Genomic DNA, 15,703 nt, shown 5'->3' on the forward strand with positions numbered 1-15,703 from the left:
CCAAAGACCTGCATCCTCTAGGACTACCTTTTTATTGTTGAAGCAGCAGCAAGCCAAAGGACCACGGGATATACTGTTCAACTTTTTCCTTGGATTTTTACAGAAATCTTGAATACAGTCCAAATCCTCCAATATTATATGCACTGTCTGTCTCTTCATTGTTATTTGCCAAGTACTGAAAGGATATCTCATTTCTTAGAATTTGATAGAATTACGTTTTCTGCTTTTTAAGCCTCCTTGCTTTGTACTGGGCTACAAAATCAATACTTTCAGTAGTTTCTTAATGGTGTTCCATGTAACTGTCATGAAGTACAGAGCTTTGGAGATGAAAGTTTCGAACCTTCCTTGGTTCAAACAAAAAAGTAAATTAGACGCAGTCACAGCTGAACTCAAACAGCTCAAAATGCATACAGTTTCAAAAGCTTGTTGTGATGTGCATTTAGAAGAGTCAGGTTTCTAAGTACCCAAGTCACTGCCTACACTCCTAAATCATTTAGATGTGCTTTGAAGACAGTAAGCAGAGTGATCTGCCTCAAGCTGCAAGTCTAGTGGGATTTTGTGTCTCCTTGGCGAGTGATCTGTTTTAAACACCGGTTTAGTCCCTTAGCACACAGGATGTAGAAGTTGCTTATGAATGAGGATCTATTTTCAAGTAGGAGAGACAAGATAGTTAGCTTTACCAGCATGGAAATATCTAGACTAATATTGCAGACGTTCAGGATGTTGTCAATAGATAGCCTTATGGTGAGAAATACAGGCTCCCAGAATCCAGGTAATGATGAAAATCTACTGCGTCATTGTAATCACTTAGGAGTGTCAGCAGGAATTGTTCTTGCTTTGAGAATGTCAGCATTTGAATTTACCACATCTTTCTACAGGGCTTATTTGATAGACTGACTTTTTTCTTACCTGTCATCTTCCTGTCTCTCTAAGTTAAGGTGGGGAATTGCTTTTCCTAGCATTTGTTTCAGCTCTGTTTTTTTATGTTTTTTCCCATGTTGCTAGGAAGAAGAAACCCCATTGCATTGTGCTGCCTGGCATGGCTACTACTCTGTTGCCAAAGCACTTTGTGAAGCCGGTTGTAATGTAAACATTAAAAACAAGGAAGGAGAGACTCCACTCCTGACAGCATCTGCTAGGGGATACCATGATATTGTGGAATGCTTGGCAGAACATGGAGCTGACCTTGATGCAACGGACAAGGTTAGTTAGGGATGAATGAGCTGCCTCCAGAGCTCATAGGTGCCACAGAGCTGTACCTGAGTATTGCTTCACGTAAATGTTGCAATGCTGCGTTGTTTTTATGACGTGAGTTTTCTAAGTAATTCATACAGAGAATATGGATGACTGCTATAGTCTGTAAAGTTGCCAGCTGATTATTTTTCCATCATTGTTTTTTTCTGATTCATTATCACCTTATCAATTATCACCTTATGAATAACATTCTCTATGGAAAAAGGAAGGAACATTGGGTTCTGTAATTGGCAGCAAGCTACTAAGCGAAAAAAGGATGAAATTGTTTGCCTTTGATTCCTATGGGTCAGCTGATTCACATCCATTTCCAATAAGAAAATTCCAGTTATTTAAAAATATGACTCCATTTGAATAATTTTTTGTTTTTCACTATGTGAAAATTAGCTTTGCATTTCATTGCTTATACTTTTGCTATGCTAGTCCTTATAGCTAGCTTATTGCTGATAGTTATTAGCTAGTAACTAAAACATATTCAGTAAAATGTTTTTGCTTCTAAAAGAAGTAAATGTTCTAGTTATATTGCGTATACATTGTTCCACAGAGAGGAAGCTGTGTCTCTAAAGTGACTGATCACTAAGCAGATTGCTTGACTTCCACATCACAAGCTTCTGTTAGTAAGCACTCGAGTGGTCTACAACGCTCAGCTGATTGTTAGAATTGGTCACTCTCCCACTCCTCACAGAAGTCTTTGGTAGAGAATGTGTATTTATGTTTCATCCATTCCACTGCAAAGTCTGGTGGCTTAATATAAATTTGCTTTCATCCTGTCATTGACTTGTTCTGCCAAATATTGTGCATCTCCCTGCTTCTACCCCTGCTCTTCACCTCCACAGCTAGTCTGCCCCCACACTCCCCTCCCCCCCAAAAAAAACAAAAACATTTTGATTCTTGAGGCAAGGACATGCACACAATTACCATGAAATGTTTTTGACTCTTTGTCAAAAAACAAACAAATGATTTGACTCTTTATCAAAAACCACTTTGATACTTTGATTTTCAGCAATATTGAAATCTCACATACAAGTTGTCTTGCGATTTCAGGATGGCCATATAGCCCTACACCTTGCTGTGAGAAGATGTCAAATAGAAGTAGTTAAAACCCTCATCAGTCAAGGATGCTTTGTAGATTTCCAGGACAGACATGGTAACGCTCCTTTGCATGTAGCCTGCAAAGATGGGAATGTTCCTATTGTGATGACACTTTGTGAAGCAGGTTGTAATTTGGATGTTGCTAATAAGGTAGGTGGAATATTGGAATATTGGTACTGAACTACTGTATTTAAGAGCTCGTCTACTGCATTAGATGACCTTTTCTACCTCCCCTATCAGAATATTTTTTCTTCCATTTTTTTTCTCTTAAAAAAGCCAACTGCAAAGCATTAAATTATTCATGTTGCAAACTTATCTGTTTCAGTTAAATAGATGATTAAAGGTCCATGAAGAAAGAGCCCAAATGAATTAGTTATTACAATGTACTTTGCTACTAATGTTGAAGTATATACCAACCTGCTTCCCTAGCCACATAACTTTTTTTTTTATGCAGATTACATCTTAGGTGCTGAAGAACAGATGAAATGCTCTGGTAGCCCAAACAGCTGTTGATTTGATGTGATTTAATGATGTTAAATTGCTTGTAGAATTGGAGACTGGTGCATTTTTAATGAAAAAGCTGCTTTGAATTCTTCCAAATTTGTGAACAGATCTGCACTGTCACCTAACAAGTGATTTAAATAAAGTGCAGATTCTGTTGCCAGTAATAAAAATGCATGTTATGTTGGCTAGTTTATGTTTTTTTTTGTCTTAAGTTGATTAATTAAAATAAATCCTGATATTTATTTTAGAATATAATAGCCTTAATTTATATGTAAAAGAAGTTGTCACAAGCAGAACACATGAATTCTCAGGATTAAAATGTTAAATGTAAAATTATGTTCAAAAGTTGAAGTCAGCAGACTAAGTAAGGTTCTTTTTGGGAAGTGTCCTGCTGCTCATTCTTTTGCATACATGTGACAATTGCAGAAATACTTGTCAAATGATAAACTTCTTAAAATGTTGATCCCAATGCATATTGCTGGTCTGCTGCCTGGTAAAAATGTGGAATGTCAACAACTGTAGTAAGCACGTTCCAAAGAGAAAGTTTAATAGCCTGTCCATAAACTTTGAGATACTAGTGCTTTCTTGGCTTCTTTTCTTGTGTAATTGTTGCATTTTGCTTCTTTTCTTGTGTAGTTGTTGCAAATTGTTGTGATGAGTAGATTTGATACTGTACAGGTTTAACATTTCTGGCTTTCCTCCTATGCATGTTTAGGTGAAAGTAAGTGTTTCAGGAAATTTTCATGTAGCTAAGTTGAGTAAGCTTAAGGTCAGCCATTATAGTTAAAACAAAAAGTGGAGCTTGGGGCTTAGTATTTGTTTCCAAATGTCTTTCTCTGGCCTATTTAATTTTTATATGCTGCAAAGTTTAAAAGCTTTTTGTAGGAATCTTTTGTAGGAACCTGTGATTTGTTTAGTTCCAGTGTTGTAGTTCTTTTGTTGTTGTTGTTGTTTTTTTCTTTCTGATTTTTCTATCAATAACATGTTACTAATTAACACTACTATTTTTTTCAAAAGCTCTGATCTTCTCTACATTAGCTAGATGATTAAAGTTGTAGGGCTTTTGGCTTGAGGGTTGTCCAGTGAAATCAGTTTTTGCTTTAATAATTAAAATTGTCAGCTGCCAAGCCAAAAAACGTACAATAATGAGCTCCCCAGTCCTGCCTCTGAGCTTAAATATGATTGACTATGCAATTAAATCCAGATCCACTGCTGAGAACACATTTTGGGAAGGTGAGTTAATGCAGCAAAAGGCTGGATTAACACCTCTTTTCATAAGTGAGATTGCTCAGCTGGCATCAGTGGCCTGGCCTCAAGCACACCACAGAAAAATCTGTCAGCCTTTAAGTGTTCGGTGGATAGGGGATCATGGTATAGGAGCTGCGATTAGATTTTGTGTCCTATTATTCTTTTAGGAGTCAAGTATACTGGAGTGATTTTTAGAGTGCACTTTATTTGAAAGGGTGAGTTCAGGTCTTGCGAAATAGAGGATATTTATTTCTACTTGTCCTCTTCAGCAGTGAGCCCTGTAATGTGAGTAAATTAACATAATGACCATCTATCCTTGGTCCTCAAGTCTGGCATTGTCGGACGTGTGTGTAATACCAATTGAGGGCACTGTTGGTTTCTTCCGCAAACTACGTGCAGCAGAACATCATATGCATTTATTTGAATTGAGGTGTCGATTTTTGAGAAGCAAGCATCTCTTCAGTTTCCAGTTGGTTGGAAGTTAGCTTTGCTTTCAAATACTCTTTTGTGAAATAAGTACGTGAGTTTGGTTCTGAATGGAGGGTTAAAACAGGGAGAACAGTATGAAAGTAAGAAAATGTGTGAAGAAGTTGTAAGGGGGTTTACAAGCAGAAAATGTATGATAGTGTTATTTTTAACAGTAGCTATGAATATGAAAGACAAGAAGTGGCTGGCATGAAAACCTGTTGTCAATGAAGAGACTTGGGGGAAAAAGCAAAAATGGGTAAAGGAATACTTGCAGCACTTTTCTTCTGTCACTGGAAGCACAAATTCCTTCATGCTGAGTACTTAAATTCATTTCTAACTCCTTGTGGGTAGAGGAGGAAACTGAGAACATGTACTTTTCAGTAATTCTTTGATTTGAATAGAATCCAGAGCTTTAAAGGTTAAGGACTCTGTTGCTTAACTAGTTCATATTTTGTTAAGCAAAACACAATCAGATTTATCAACACTCAGCAAGACATTCTCAAATACAGCCCAAAAATGCGAAGGATTCCTCCGCAGCTGTGGGGAATTAAACTGTACAATCATTTCCCATTTTTAAAGTAGTCAATCTAGACTCTGTTTTCAACTGAGCTTCAAGCAGTTATGCTCAAGCAGTAGTCAAAAGTACTTTTTCTTACCATTTTTGCAAGAACTTTGCTGTGTTTCAGTACCTATACTTGTACAATATGTTTGATTATTAGTCATGAAAACTGGAAGGGTGTTCTTTGACTAACATAACACTTTCTTTTCCAACCATTAGTATGGAAGAACACCTTTACATCTTGCAGCAAACAATGGCATCCTTGATGTTGTCCGGTTCCTGTGTCTTACTGGTGCCAATGTGGAAGCTTTAACCTCTGTAAGTATTTGTTTCTTGTCTGTTTTGTGTATAATATTGGAAAATCAGTTAATCTCAGGGCGGAAGCAAAGGTCAAATATAAATATATAATGAAATTTAAAAATGTTAGGCTGTAGAACATACACAGCTTGAAAAGCGTTACCTGTTGTCCACTTGTTCCTTTCTTACAGCTAAATTTGAAACTAGTTAATGTTCAGTATAGCTACCACTTCATCTGCAGAGTTTCTACCCCTAAGAATTACTTGTAGCATTATGTTTTCTGTATGCAAAGTAGGCCACCATCACCAAGATAATTGTCATTTCACATCATGCACAGTTTCTGAACAAATGTAGAGTATATATCTTGGATTTACTTTTTTTGCTTTCAGGGTTGTTAAAAAGTTTCATTTTCATGTCATAAGTGTGTAGGTGCATAGATGAGTAAAATAGCATGCAAGTAACCTTGTAAAAACAAATCATTTATGTCAGATCAGTCAGCAACACTGCTTTCAGTTGGAACCACTCAAGATATTTCTCTTTCACACTGCATTGAGGAACATCATCCTGACTCTTGTATCCATGGAAGGAATGAAGGAATCCTTCACCATACATAACTCATACACACTCTGTTTACTAGGCATCATATACACCATGACGTGTGTTTTGAACCTACTAAGCACGTTTTATTTTTAGGAGAGTTGCATCAGTTTATGCTGTTACTTGCTCTAACCATTTCGTTGTACTCAGAATAACTGTTGTTCTGTACATGAAAATCGTGCTGTGAATTTGGTTTTAATTGAATCTGTGTTTTACAAAGTTCTTCTCCATGCAAAGTATCCTTGAGATGACTGAAATGGAGAGAAAAAGGAGAAACTGTCTGTCTCGTTTGCTTTACCTATTGATGAAAATTGCAAACATTTTTGTTTTCCTACACATTGAGCACTGCTTGCTTCTCTAAACATGTATCTTGTGTGACAACGGGAAACCTTTAAAAAGCAGTCATTGAAACAAACAAACTTGAATTGTGGTTTGAAGAAGTTTAGCATCTAAAAATGACATTTGGAAAACTAGATTGTAGATTGCTGTGTCCATGAATAATGAAATGTGCATGCGGTGGACATTGTGGGATTTTTACATCTTCATGACCTGTTTTCTTTCCTTTCGTATTTTCCTTTTGGTATATCTCATTCCCTATGAGTGTTTTCACTGTAGGGGTAAGTTATAACAAAAGGAAGCAGAGGAGGATTCGTGAACTGTTTTTGTTCATTTATGCCATGATGGCTGTGTTGGTATAATTGCCCTCGTTGCCCCTGTCCTTCATAGATGAAAGTATATTTTATCTCTTCAGTTTCCTTTATCACCTTCACATTGATATAAATTGTGCTGATACTAAATCTGGCAGGAGGAACACACTGAATATACATCAATATCCATTATTCCAGCAGTGTCGTAGCAGAGAGAAGGGAAGACAAGAGGGAGGAAGAATATGTGGTGTTTTTAGTAGTGTCTCAGTTTTGCAGTAGTTTGCTAGATGAATGCTGAACTATTCTGAAAAGTCTTATTAGCAGCTCTTTCAGAGCCAGTGTAGTAGAATTAATTGCCTTTTTCTTCTGTCAGAATGCCATTTCTGAGAAATTAACTTTTTTAGCACTGTTAGGTAACTGTGTGCTGGAGTATGTTGTCTCTGCCTCCTCCCCAGGTTGAAGTCTGTTTTACTACTAGTTCACCTTTGAATTTGATTGCATCAATGTTAAATGACCTTAGGAAATCTCATGCTGCTGGAGCATATATGTAACCTTTTCCAATGTTCAAAAATCACCAAAACCCTTCTATCTGTTACGTGCTGTGCTATTTATTGGTCACCATGTTCTTGATTCCTGATCATGGAAGTTTCTAAACCTGTACCAAGCTTAAATTGATGCTTGCAAATGGTCAGTTAAATTCAAGACCATCTCTTGCAGTCATAGGTGTCATGTTTGCAACAAAGGAGTCAGTCAGCAGCTTTCATGAATCCTGTAACCAAGACATTTTCAGATGCCAGTTTTGCTTTTTCAGCCTCTACATAAACTGTACTGCTCAAGAAAGGTCAAACAGGAAAAATAACTTACTGAAACCCATCTGCTCTTTTGTTTGTGTATTTATTTTCTAATTCTTGTGCTCTTGTTCATCTTGTAGTGGCCTTCCAGAGAACTAAACAGCATTATCTTGCTCACTGTTACGGATAAAAATGGAAATTTTATTTTCTGTTAATTTCTTTATCAAGGAAGCAACTGCTTTCTTCACGTATCATCTCAATCAATACATTGAGCTTCCAGATCTGAGTCAAAATTATCAATAGAAATGTAAATTGAATTGCTGGTATCCATCAATTTCAACATCTCAAGATGTTTTTTGGAGGGGGCAAATTCAGCCTAGAGTTCTATCTGATCCAAGATTAAACACCTATGCTATGTCAGAGAGCTAGCCTTGAGCACACAAAACTCAGTATGGAAGTATGGAGTGAGCCCTGAGTCATGACACCACCATCCCACTGCTTCATGTTATCTTGCCCTACAATGACACTTGGCCAGGCCTCTAGCAATTCAAATCATTTCTGTTGCCATTTTTCTGGTTTGGGGAGCAGTCACCTCCAAACATTTGTAGCCATGATTGCTGATCAGGCTCTGCCTGAGCCACTGCCATCCATGTTCATTGCCAAATTCTCATCAGATGGTTATTTCCTTTGTGTTTGCACCCAAGCAGCTGTGTCAAGGAAATGATAAATCAGAGTACAGTTATTAAACCAAAGCTGGAGTTGAAGCCAGAACAAAGCCCCATGGAGCAGAGAGACATTGCAAACGAGGATGTCAACTCAACTCAAGCCATGCTGATACAGTTGTGGAGAGAGGGGTGTAGGACCTGCCCTCATTCTAAGGGAAAGTGCCTGTACAGTGAGGGTATCTGACACTCAAATTTAATCAACTACAGTTTTGACTATTTCTTGCTAGTGTTCTGTTCCTGTTCTGTTTGAATTACCTGAAATAATGAAGACCATAATAATGTGTATGGAAAACTGAAAATGACTTCTGTAGGTAGATGCTCAAATATCAAAGGTATTTATTTCATATGTAGGGTAATAGTTACAGTATCCTCAGGAACTACTTAAGACAGTACAGGTTTCACATGAAAAACTAGATAATCAAAAAGAGAAGTCCAAGAAAGAGGTTTTAGTTTTACACTACATTGCCTTAACGCTTAAAACCTCCTTTATATAAGAGCATGAAAGAAGCAGAGTCCTCATAAATTAGTTACCTGTTACCGGAATATAAAACAATAGTGTTAACATAGACATAACAGCAAAAGTAGTAAGCAATTTTTCTTTCAGTTTACTTCATATTAAACTGCTGATGTATGAAACATGGATAATTAAATGTCAAGAGCAGAATGCCGCAGGCAGATTTGCTTCTCCTTTTGAATTTGCTGATGTAGTTTTAACAACGTGGTTTACAATGTTCTTGCTTTCTGAAAACCTCCAGTGACTGGTATGTCATCATCATTCTTTATCCATGAGTAAATAAAAATCACTTGCTGTTCATCTAAGTGAATATGCTGATGTGTGTCCTCTTTGTGAACTGTTTAAGCTTATAGATCCGTTTAGGATGTAGTATCTAGAAATCACTGTTATCTAGTAATTGGTGAGGAAAAAAGAGGAGTTCAAAGAGGGAATACTGGCATCATGCTAAGGCTCTGAATTCAAGTTGTCTTGTTACAGTGGCATCCAGATGCCAATTTGTAAAAGAAATACTGTTCTCCATTTTACTGTGTGTGTCTTTGGACCATTTAAGAAAAGAGATTCCTGTGGGTGTAATCATTACTGGTTCATTTGTGTTTTTTTTTTTTCCCTTCTCCCTGATTAATTTGTGTCTGACAGTAATTACTGCCATTCGCAGAGCTGAGCTATGTTGCACATGACTTTTTATTGTGGTCAGAAGGAAGAAACTGCAGCTAATCATTTGTTTTTCAACAGGATGGGAAAACGGCAGAGGATCTCGCCAGAGCAGAACGGCATGAACATGTAGCCAGTCTGCTTGCAAGACTTAAAAAGGTTGGGAATGCATGAATTTTAACTGGGTTTTTAATGTTTCTGAGATTGCAGGAAACATTTGACCATGGGAAATCACAAGATCGTCCATCATAGCCATTCTGAAAAACTGTTGTAAATATCCTTACTGAAATGGCATCCTTTTTTAAAAAATACTTTTTTTTAAATTTTAAATGACCCCCTTATTTAAAGCTACTATGTACATATTAGCAAAAATGGCCAAGATAGACTGCACCAGCATTCCATCTTACCCACTCTCACAGTGCCCACCAAAGGTTCTAATGAGTTTAGAAGAAACTGAAAAACACACTGTTAAAAATCAGCACATCCTGAAGGAGCATTTATATTTCCCCACCGTCGCCATTTTAGTTAGATTTTGGTTATGAAATATGAAGAGTTTGTGGCCTTCTGGAACGTTTAGCATCTCCTGGAATAGTAGAGTAAGTTCTCACACTCTTTTTTAAATCCTACAGTTTCACTATCTCAAAATCTCCTTACCACTAGAATGCAAAGCTGATCTGCACTTGTCATAAGGCAGTAAGTCTGACACATCTGACAGACACTGATTGTTCAAGATAAGCAGCATCATTTGTGCTATGAAGGTGCAGAGACCACTTGCCTGGAGATTCCAGGCAACAGCCAGAGCTGTTAGAGTGCTGTGCTGCTTTAATTATGCTGGTGATTCTGTAGTAATCTGAAATCGTCCTTTTATATAATTTTGGAGTAAGAATATTTGTGTAGTAGGCGTTGCCAAGGTAGAATTAAAATCACATCCTGACAGTAAGTCTATATTTGCTAGAATTGTAAAATATATCAGTGAAGATGTCATAAAGTGCCATAGGTCAGGCTTCCTTTTCAGGGATATCTTTTTTATACATTTGTCACAACAGGATCTATTTTATATAGTTGTCATCCAGTGTTCCTCCCTTTCCCTGACCTCCCCTCCCCCACCCAAAAAAAAAAAAAAGCCTGTTTTTGTATGCAGGTGAAGAAAATTGAGTTCCAGATGTATAGAACAAAAGGGAGAAGATCAGATAAATCTCTTATGAAAGAGATTTGTAGTAACTTTCACACTCTCCTTTATAGTGAAGTATATTTAATTACTGAATGCTGACTATATCTGTGGGGAAAATGTATGATAATTATATAGTTGATCAGAGTACACTTTCCAAAACAGAATCTGATAAACTGAAATTAAGAAACTACAAACCACTGAACTATTCTAGTATTACTCAAAATGGGCAATGTCATCTAGTAGAGTGTGCCTGACACTTGTTTCATCTTCAGTGCCTGTGGAGGATTTTGTTCCTAATAGCACACATACGAAGAACCTACTGTCGTATTGCATTCTCTGCAAGAGCCACTATTAGCAGTCAGGGTGTGCAACATTCCCACTGTGATGAGCATATTTCATATGTACCTGTTAGGGAGGAAGGAACTAAATATGCTACCATTTCTGTCCAATTTCTCAGTGGAGTTGCTGCAGGCTCTTATTTTAGGGAGGCTGCTGTGGGTGCTCTTTTAATGACTCAGTGTACATGTGAAACACAGTACAAATGCAGAACAACAGTGCCTCTCTCTGAGCTCCAAATGGGAGAATGAAGAAAGAGAGGCTGAAGCTAGTTCTTTTGCTCCTCTACCTCTCGGCTGTCTCACAGTTACCTTAAAATAGGTCTTTCTGGGTCGAGAGGAGAGTTCTGTCCTCCACTGCTTCCTCTTGCTGAGTTGATTTCCAAGCTCAGCTCATGTGCTCAATTGCAAGGTATCTAAGTCTGATTGCTTCTTGCTGGAGGAAGAGAACAAGACATCTGATTTGTCAGTTCCAGTCCCTGCCACTCTTGCTGCAAGACGCAATCCTTGTTGGTTATGGGTGAGCATAAAGTGGAAAGCTCTTCTGCAGGAGATGTGATTGGGTTTGAAGAAGGCCTGAGTGTGAGGATGAGATTGCAGCTGTTTGCAGAGATTGCAGAATTTTTGAGGAAAATTCTCTCAAATATGAGAAGTGTAGAAAAAGTTGACAGAGAGAAGTGGGGTGCATATTGAGTTTTCACATTGCTCAGGTGGTAGCTCTCACTGCAAAATTCTTCAGTCCTGCACATATATAAGGTTGGAGATACTAGTTATGCTACTGAGAATCATGAGTAAGGAGAAAGGGAGCTGAAAGAAACTAGTTTTTCCTCTTTTGCCTAGTCCATTGGAGGTCAAAATGATCCCATTCACTGATGTTGACCATGAAACTGTGTGATTTTCATGAAGAGTCAAGGTGTTTTAGGAGCTAGCATTCAGCTGTATTTTGGCTACCTATCCCTCTCCCTCATGCCACTTGCATGATGGAGCAGATGGAGGAACTGATCCAGATGTAACCTAGCAAGAAAGCATTATTTAAATCCTACGTTTTGAGTTTGCTGGAAGGAACTTCTTGCCACACACTCAGATTTCTTCTTTATGTTGAATTTTAGGATACGCACAGGGTGCTTTTTATCCAGCAGCTGCGACACACTCAGAACCCGCAGCCCCGGATCAAACTGAAGCTGTTTGGACACTCTGGATCTGGAAAAACGACCCTTGTGGAGTCTCTTAAGTGTGGCCTGATAAGAAGCTTTTTCCGAAGACGTAGGCCTAAGATATCTTCCACAAACACAACCAAATTCCCCCCATCTCCATTGTCTTCCAAACCTTCAGGTATGACTTGGACATTGTACATTTGAACAACAAATCACTCTTCTCTTCATCTGTAGAACTCCAAACAGACAGCTGGTGGCTGTGCTGTATAAGACATAATAGCCTGTATGTGTAAGAAATCAAAGCAAAGAGGGAGTTGACTTCTCTGCATGCAGATTCATACCTAAAGTAAGAGCTAAGAGGAGCAGTGGGTGTGGACAATGAAAAATGGTTCAGCTTGTGTTCACTGATGTGGTGCATAAGTGAGTTTAAGAAAGTGGAGGACAGGACTTGTGAAAACTCTTTATTTTTACCAAGAAGTCCTAGACTGCATGCTACCATCATGGTTTTGGGGTTATGATTTGTCAGCATTTTTGAATGCAAATTCTGTGCAGAATTAAAACAGTTGCTTCATCTTCAGATGATATTTTTATTAAAGTATAACTAAGGATTCAAAACTGTGGTGCATTGGAATGCTTTTCTGTAAGGCACAGGAATTCATCTGACAAGTTAAAGGTGTCTAAAATTGTCTCCAAACAAGAAGAAGATGGAGCCTTTCTAGACTGAAATAAATGTATGCAAATGGTAAGGAACTGCTCATGAAGCACCAGTTGGACTGCGTAATGTGGAGAGAGCTGCAGGATGGGTAGTTAGATTTACACATCAGTGTGTACCTGGTTTTGGAAGAATCCCACATTTATGGTAGGACATCAGGAAGAGTGAACGGTTTGTCCAGGTTCCTTTACTAACACAGTCTGTGCAATGTGTGCAAGCTAAGCAGGCACTTTGAAGAGCTCAAGTTGAAGTTGCTGTTCAGAAATAATCTTATTACATAAGTTAATGTCAGATGGGGTCAGAGTTGCTTTTTTTAAAACAAAACCAAAAAAAAAGCATTGGATAATGCTTGCAGTTCGGGGTTTTGTCATTATTTCTAAATAATTTTAGATTAGGGTTAGTAATGGATTTCATCTCCACATTCTCTCCAGTCAGCCAAGGAAGCCATAAGGTAGGTAGGGTGACTTGACAAGATACCTGGCACAGAGATTGATATTACAGTTTATTGTTCATTTATCACAAGGCATTCGCATCTGTGATGACAGAATACACAAATGGATTAAATAAGTAAATCAGAAGTTCTCGGTTTATTTAATGTAATTTACTGTGTCGTGTAAAGGGAGACTAATCACTTGAGGAATTGTCAGTTCCTGGAGGCACTGCAGGAAAGTTTTGACCGAAGACAGATTTATTATGTCAATTGGTACCAAGACCAGAGGATAGGTCTAATGCTCTCATACCATCATAAATTCAAAGAAGACAGCCAGTCACGTTCTTTGGCAAATCACCTTAGAAGTAATAGTGAATTTGAAGCATAGACTTGAAAATAGCTTATCTAAAAATAAATCTTTAAAGTTGTGCAGTGCTATCCAAATGAAGCTACTATGACATTGTTCTGATGCTTGGATTTGGGGGTTTTGCTTGTTTCAGTTCATTATATATCATGTGAATAATGTTCTGGGTTGAGTGGCAGACAATTAAAACAGTACAGTTTGGAGGAAACTTGATAATGTGATTATGTTTTCAAAAGTTCTGTAAAAACAAGTACGTGAATTCACTGTATTTAAATCACGTGAGCATAAAGATTTAAACACTCCATCAAACATGAAAGTACAGTTGTACTGCTGGCAGGTAGTTTCTTTCTATATTAAAATCTGAATATTAGAATTCAGCATCTACTGGGGGGAAGAAGTCTTTACTTCCACCACTAGATGGTGCAAGTTAATTAGAAGCCCTTTCATTTCTCATTTATAGAATCTATAGCAAGGTGAACTGAGCAAATTGCCTACAAATAAAATAACTTCAGTTAAGGGCCTGCTTTTCTTAGCCACCTCCTCATAAATAGTTATTACGTGGTGATATATTTATCCTTACTTAACAGATTCAACTATACAAATATGTAGCATTTCTATACCAATAAAAACAGCCCGTTCTATGAAATTGCAGCCCTTAGATATAAAAAGTAGTATATCTTTGCAATATGGAAAAGCTTTATCCATTGAAGTCTTTTGTTTCCAATCTGCTGGTTTTTTCTATGCTTCCCACCCAGTAGTATATCTGTTTAGGTGCAGTAAGAGCTATATGGGAACATTCTAATATTTTCCTTTTCAGCATTCAGAATAACGATGTATTTGTGTGCACTCAAAGCGTGGTAGCCAACTCCTTTTTTTGAAAAATAGTTTGGTTTTATTAATCAGGTTTTATGCCTAGCATACCTACTGTGAAGTGATCTGACTGCAGTTTTCCCACAATTTGTAATCTCATTTTCCTTTCCCTGACCCAGTTTCAGTAAGTATTACGAATCTTTATCCTGGTTGTGAGAACGTCAGCGTGAGAAGCCGTAGTATGATGTTTGAGCCAGGCCTGACCAAAGGGGTATTAGAAGCTTTTGTTTCACCTGCTCATCATTCCCACTTCTCTGCTGATGACCAGTCCACCAAGGCCATTGATGTTCAGAATGCCTACTTGAATGGTAAGCGGAGGAATGCCTTAGTTCTGTGGGAAAGGCAATGCCATGGTGCATGGTTTTAGAAACAAAAACAAGTGTCTGACTTGGTATAGGACTGACTGTGGTTAAGAATTCAACACTGTTGGGGATTGGTTTGTTTAAGCAGAAGGTAAATCTGCATGAAATTTTCTGCTTGTAATACACATAGTAATAACCATCTGTGGCAGATATACCAGCACTACCTAGAAGAGCTTTTGAGATTAATAAGTGGGGCAGAAGGAACGGATTTGGCATAATAGGAGTGGGTTCTAGGCTAAAGGCCCCTTCACCTACACTGCATGTAGATTGGGGATTTTGGCAGACATAATCCAGTCTCACTGGCCCAAGTGACCTCACCTTGCATGTGGTACCCAGGTGTATGAAGAGCCTACCATTCGCACTTCCCATGGGGTCTTCAGCAAATTTGGTGAGCACTGTGGTGAGTGGAGCTTCTAGTTTCATTAATTTGGAAGGCAAGCCAGCTGCTCCACAGTTGGAACCAGTTAACAGTGAGAGGGGTCAGTCAGAGAAGTTACTTGAAAACCTCTCTACTGTGCCAAAGCAAAACACTAATGCAGAGCTTTCTGTTTATCCAGTAGCTGTCTTTTTTCATAAGTACACATAGATGCTAGTAATGCTTTTGAGTGTGAGAACCATACAACAGGTACATACCACCACCCCTGCTAGTCATCAGAGAGGTGGTAAGATCTCTCTGTAAAGATCTCTCCTCAGCATTTGCAGCCTTGAGGCAGAGCTCAGATTAATCAAGTTTTTATTTTGGAGAGAGAAGCCTACTTACAAATTCATTATATGCACGCTAACACATACTGACAAAACATTTGTCCTAGATGCTGAAGAGTTTGGCATGTAGCTAAAGCTTGTTCTTTATCTGGGTTAATTTCTCCTTTTGATATAATTTGAAACCAGGTCAAATTCTGCAGTAAAACAGAGTTGTGCAACAGGCTGTCAGAAGGATTTTCTTTTCTGTCTTTTTACTATC

The 15,703-nt window shown here is 38.0% G+C and overlaps 1 protein-coding gene across 2 annotated transcripts in view; it reads left to right on the forward strand.

Annotated features, from left to right (window-relative positions):
• The window catches only part of DAPK1 (death associated protein kinase 1), an 89,099-nt gene that overhangs the window by 64,576 nt on the left and 8,820 nt on the right, over nucleotides 1–15,703 (forward strand). For both annotated transcript variants that reach the window (XM_068666127.1, XM_068666128.1), the window contains 6 exons: nucleotides 1,006–1,203; nucleotides 2,296–2,493; nucleotides 5,342–5,440; nucleotides 9,426–9,503; nucleotides 11,960–12,182; nucleotides 14,500–14,688. In XM_068666127.1, coding sequence (XP_068522228.1) covers nucleotides 1,006–1,203; nucleotides 2,296–2,493; nucleotides 5,342–5,440; nucleotides 9,426–9,503; nucleotides 11,960–12,182; nucleotides 14,500–14,688 — 985 coding nt within the window. The remainder of the gene's footprint in view (nucleotides 1–1,005; nucleotides 1,204–2,295; nucleotides 2,494–5,341; nucleotides 5,441–9,425; nucleotides 9,504–11,959; nucleotides 12,183–14,499; nucleotides 14,689–15,703) is intronic.

The sequence above is a fragment of the Anas acuta genome, chromosome Z (genome assembly GCF_963932015.1).
Source record: "Anas acuta chromosome Z, bAnaAcu1.1, whole genome shotgun sequence".
Classification (NCBI taxonomy): domain Eukaryota; kingdom Metazoa; phylum Chordata; class Aves; order Anseriformes; family Anatidae; genus Anas; species Anas acuta.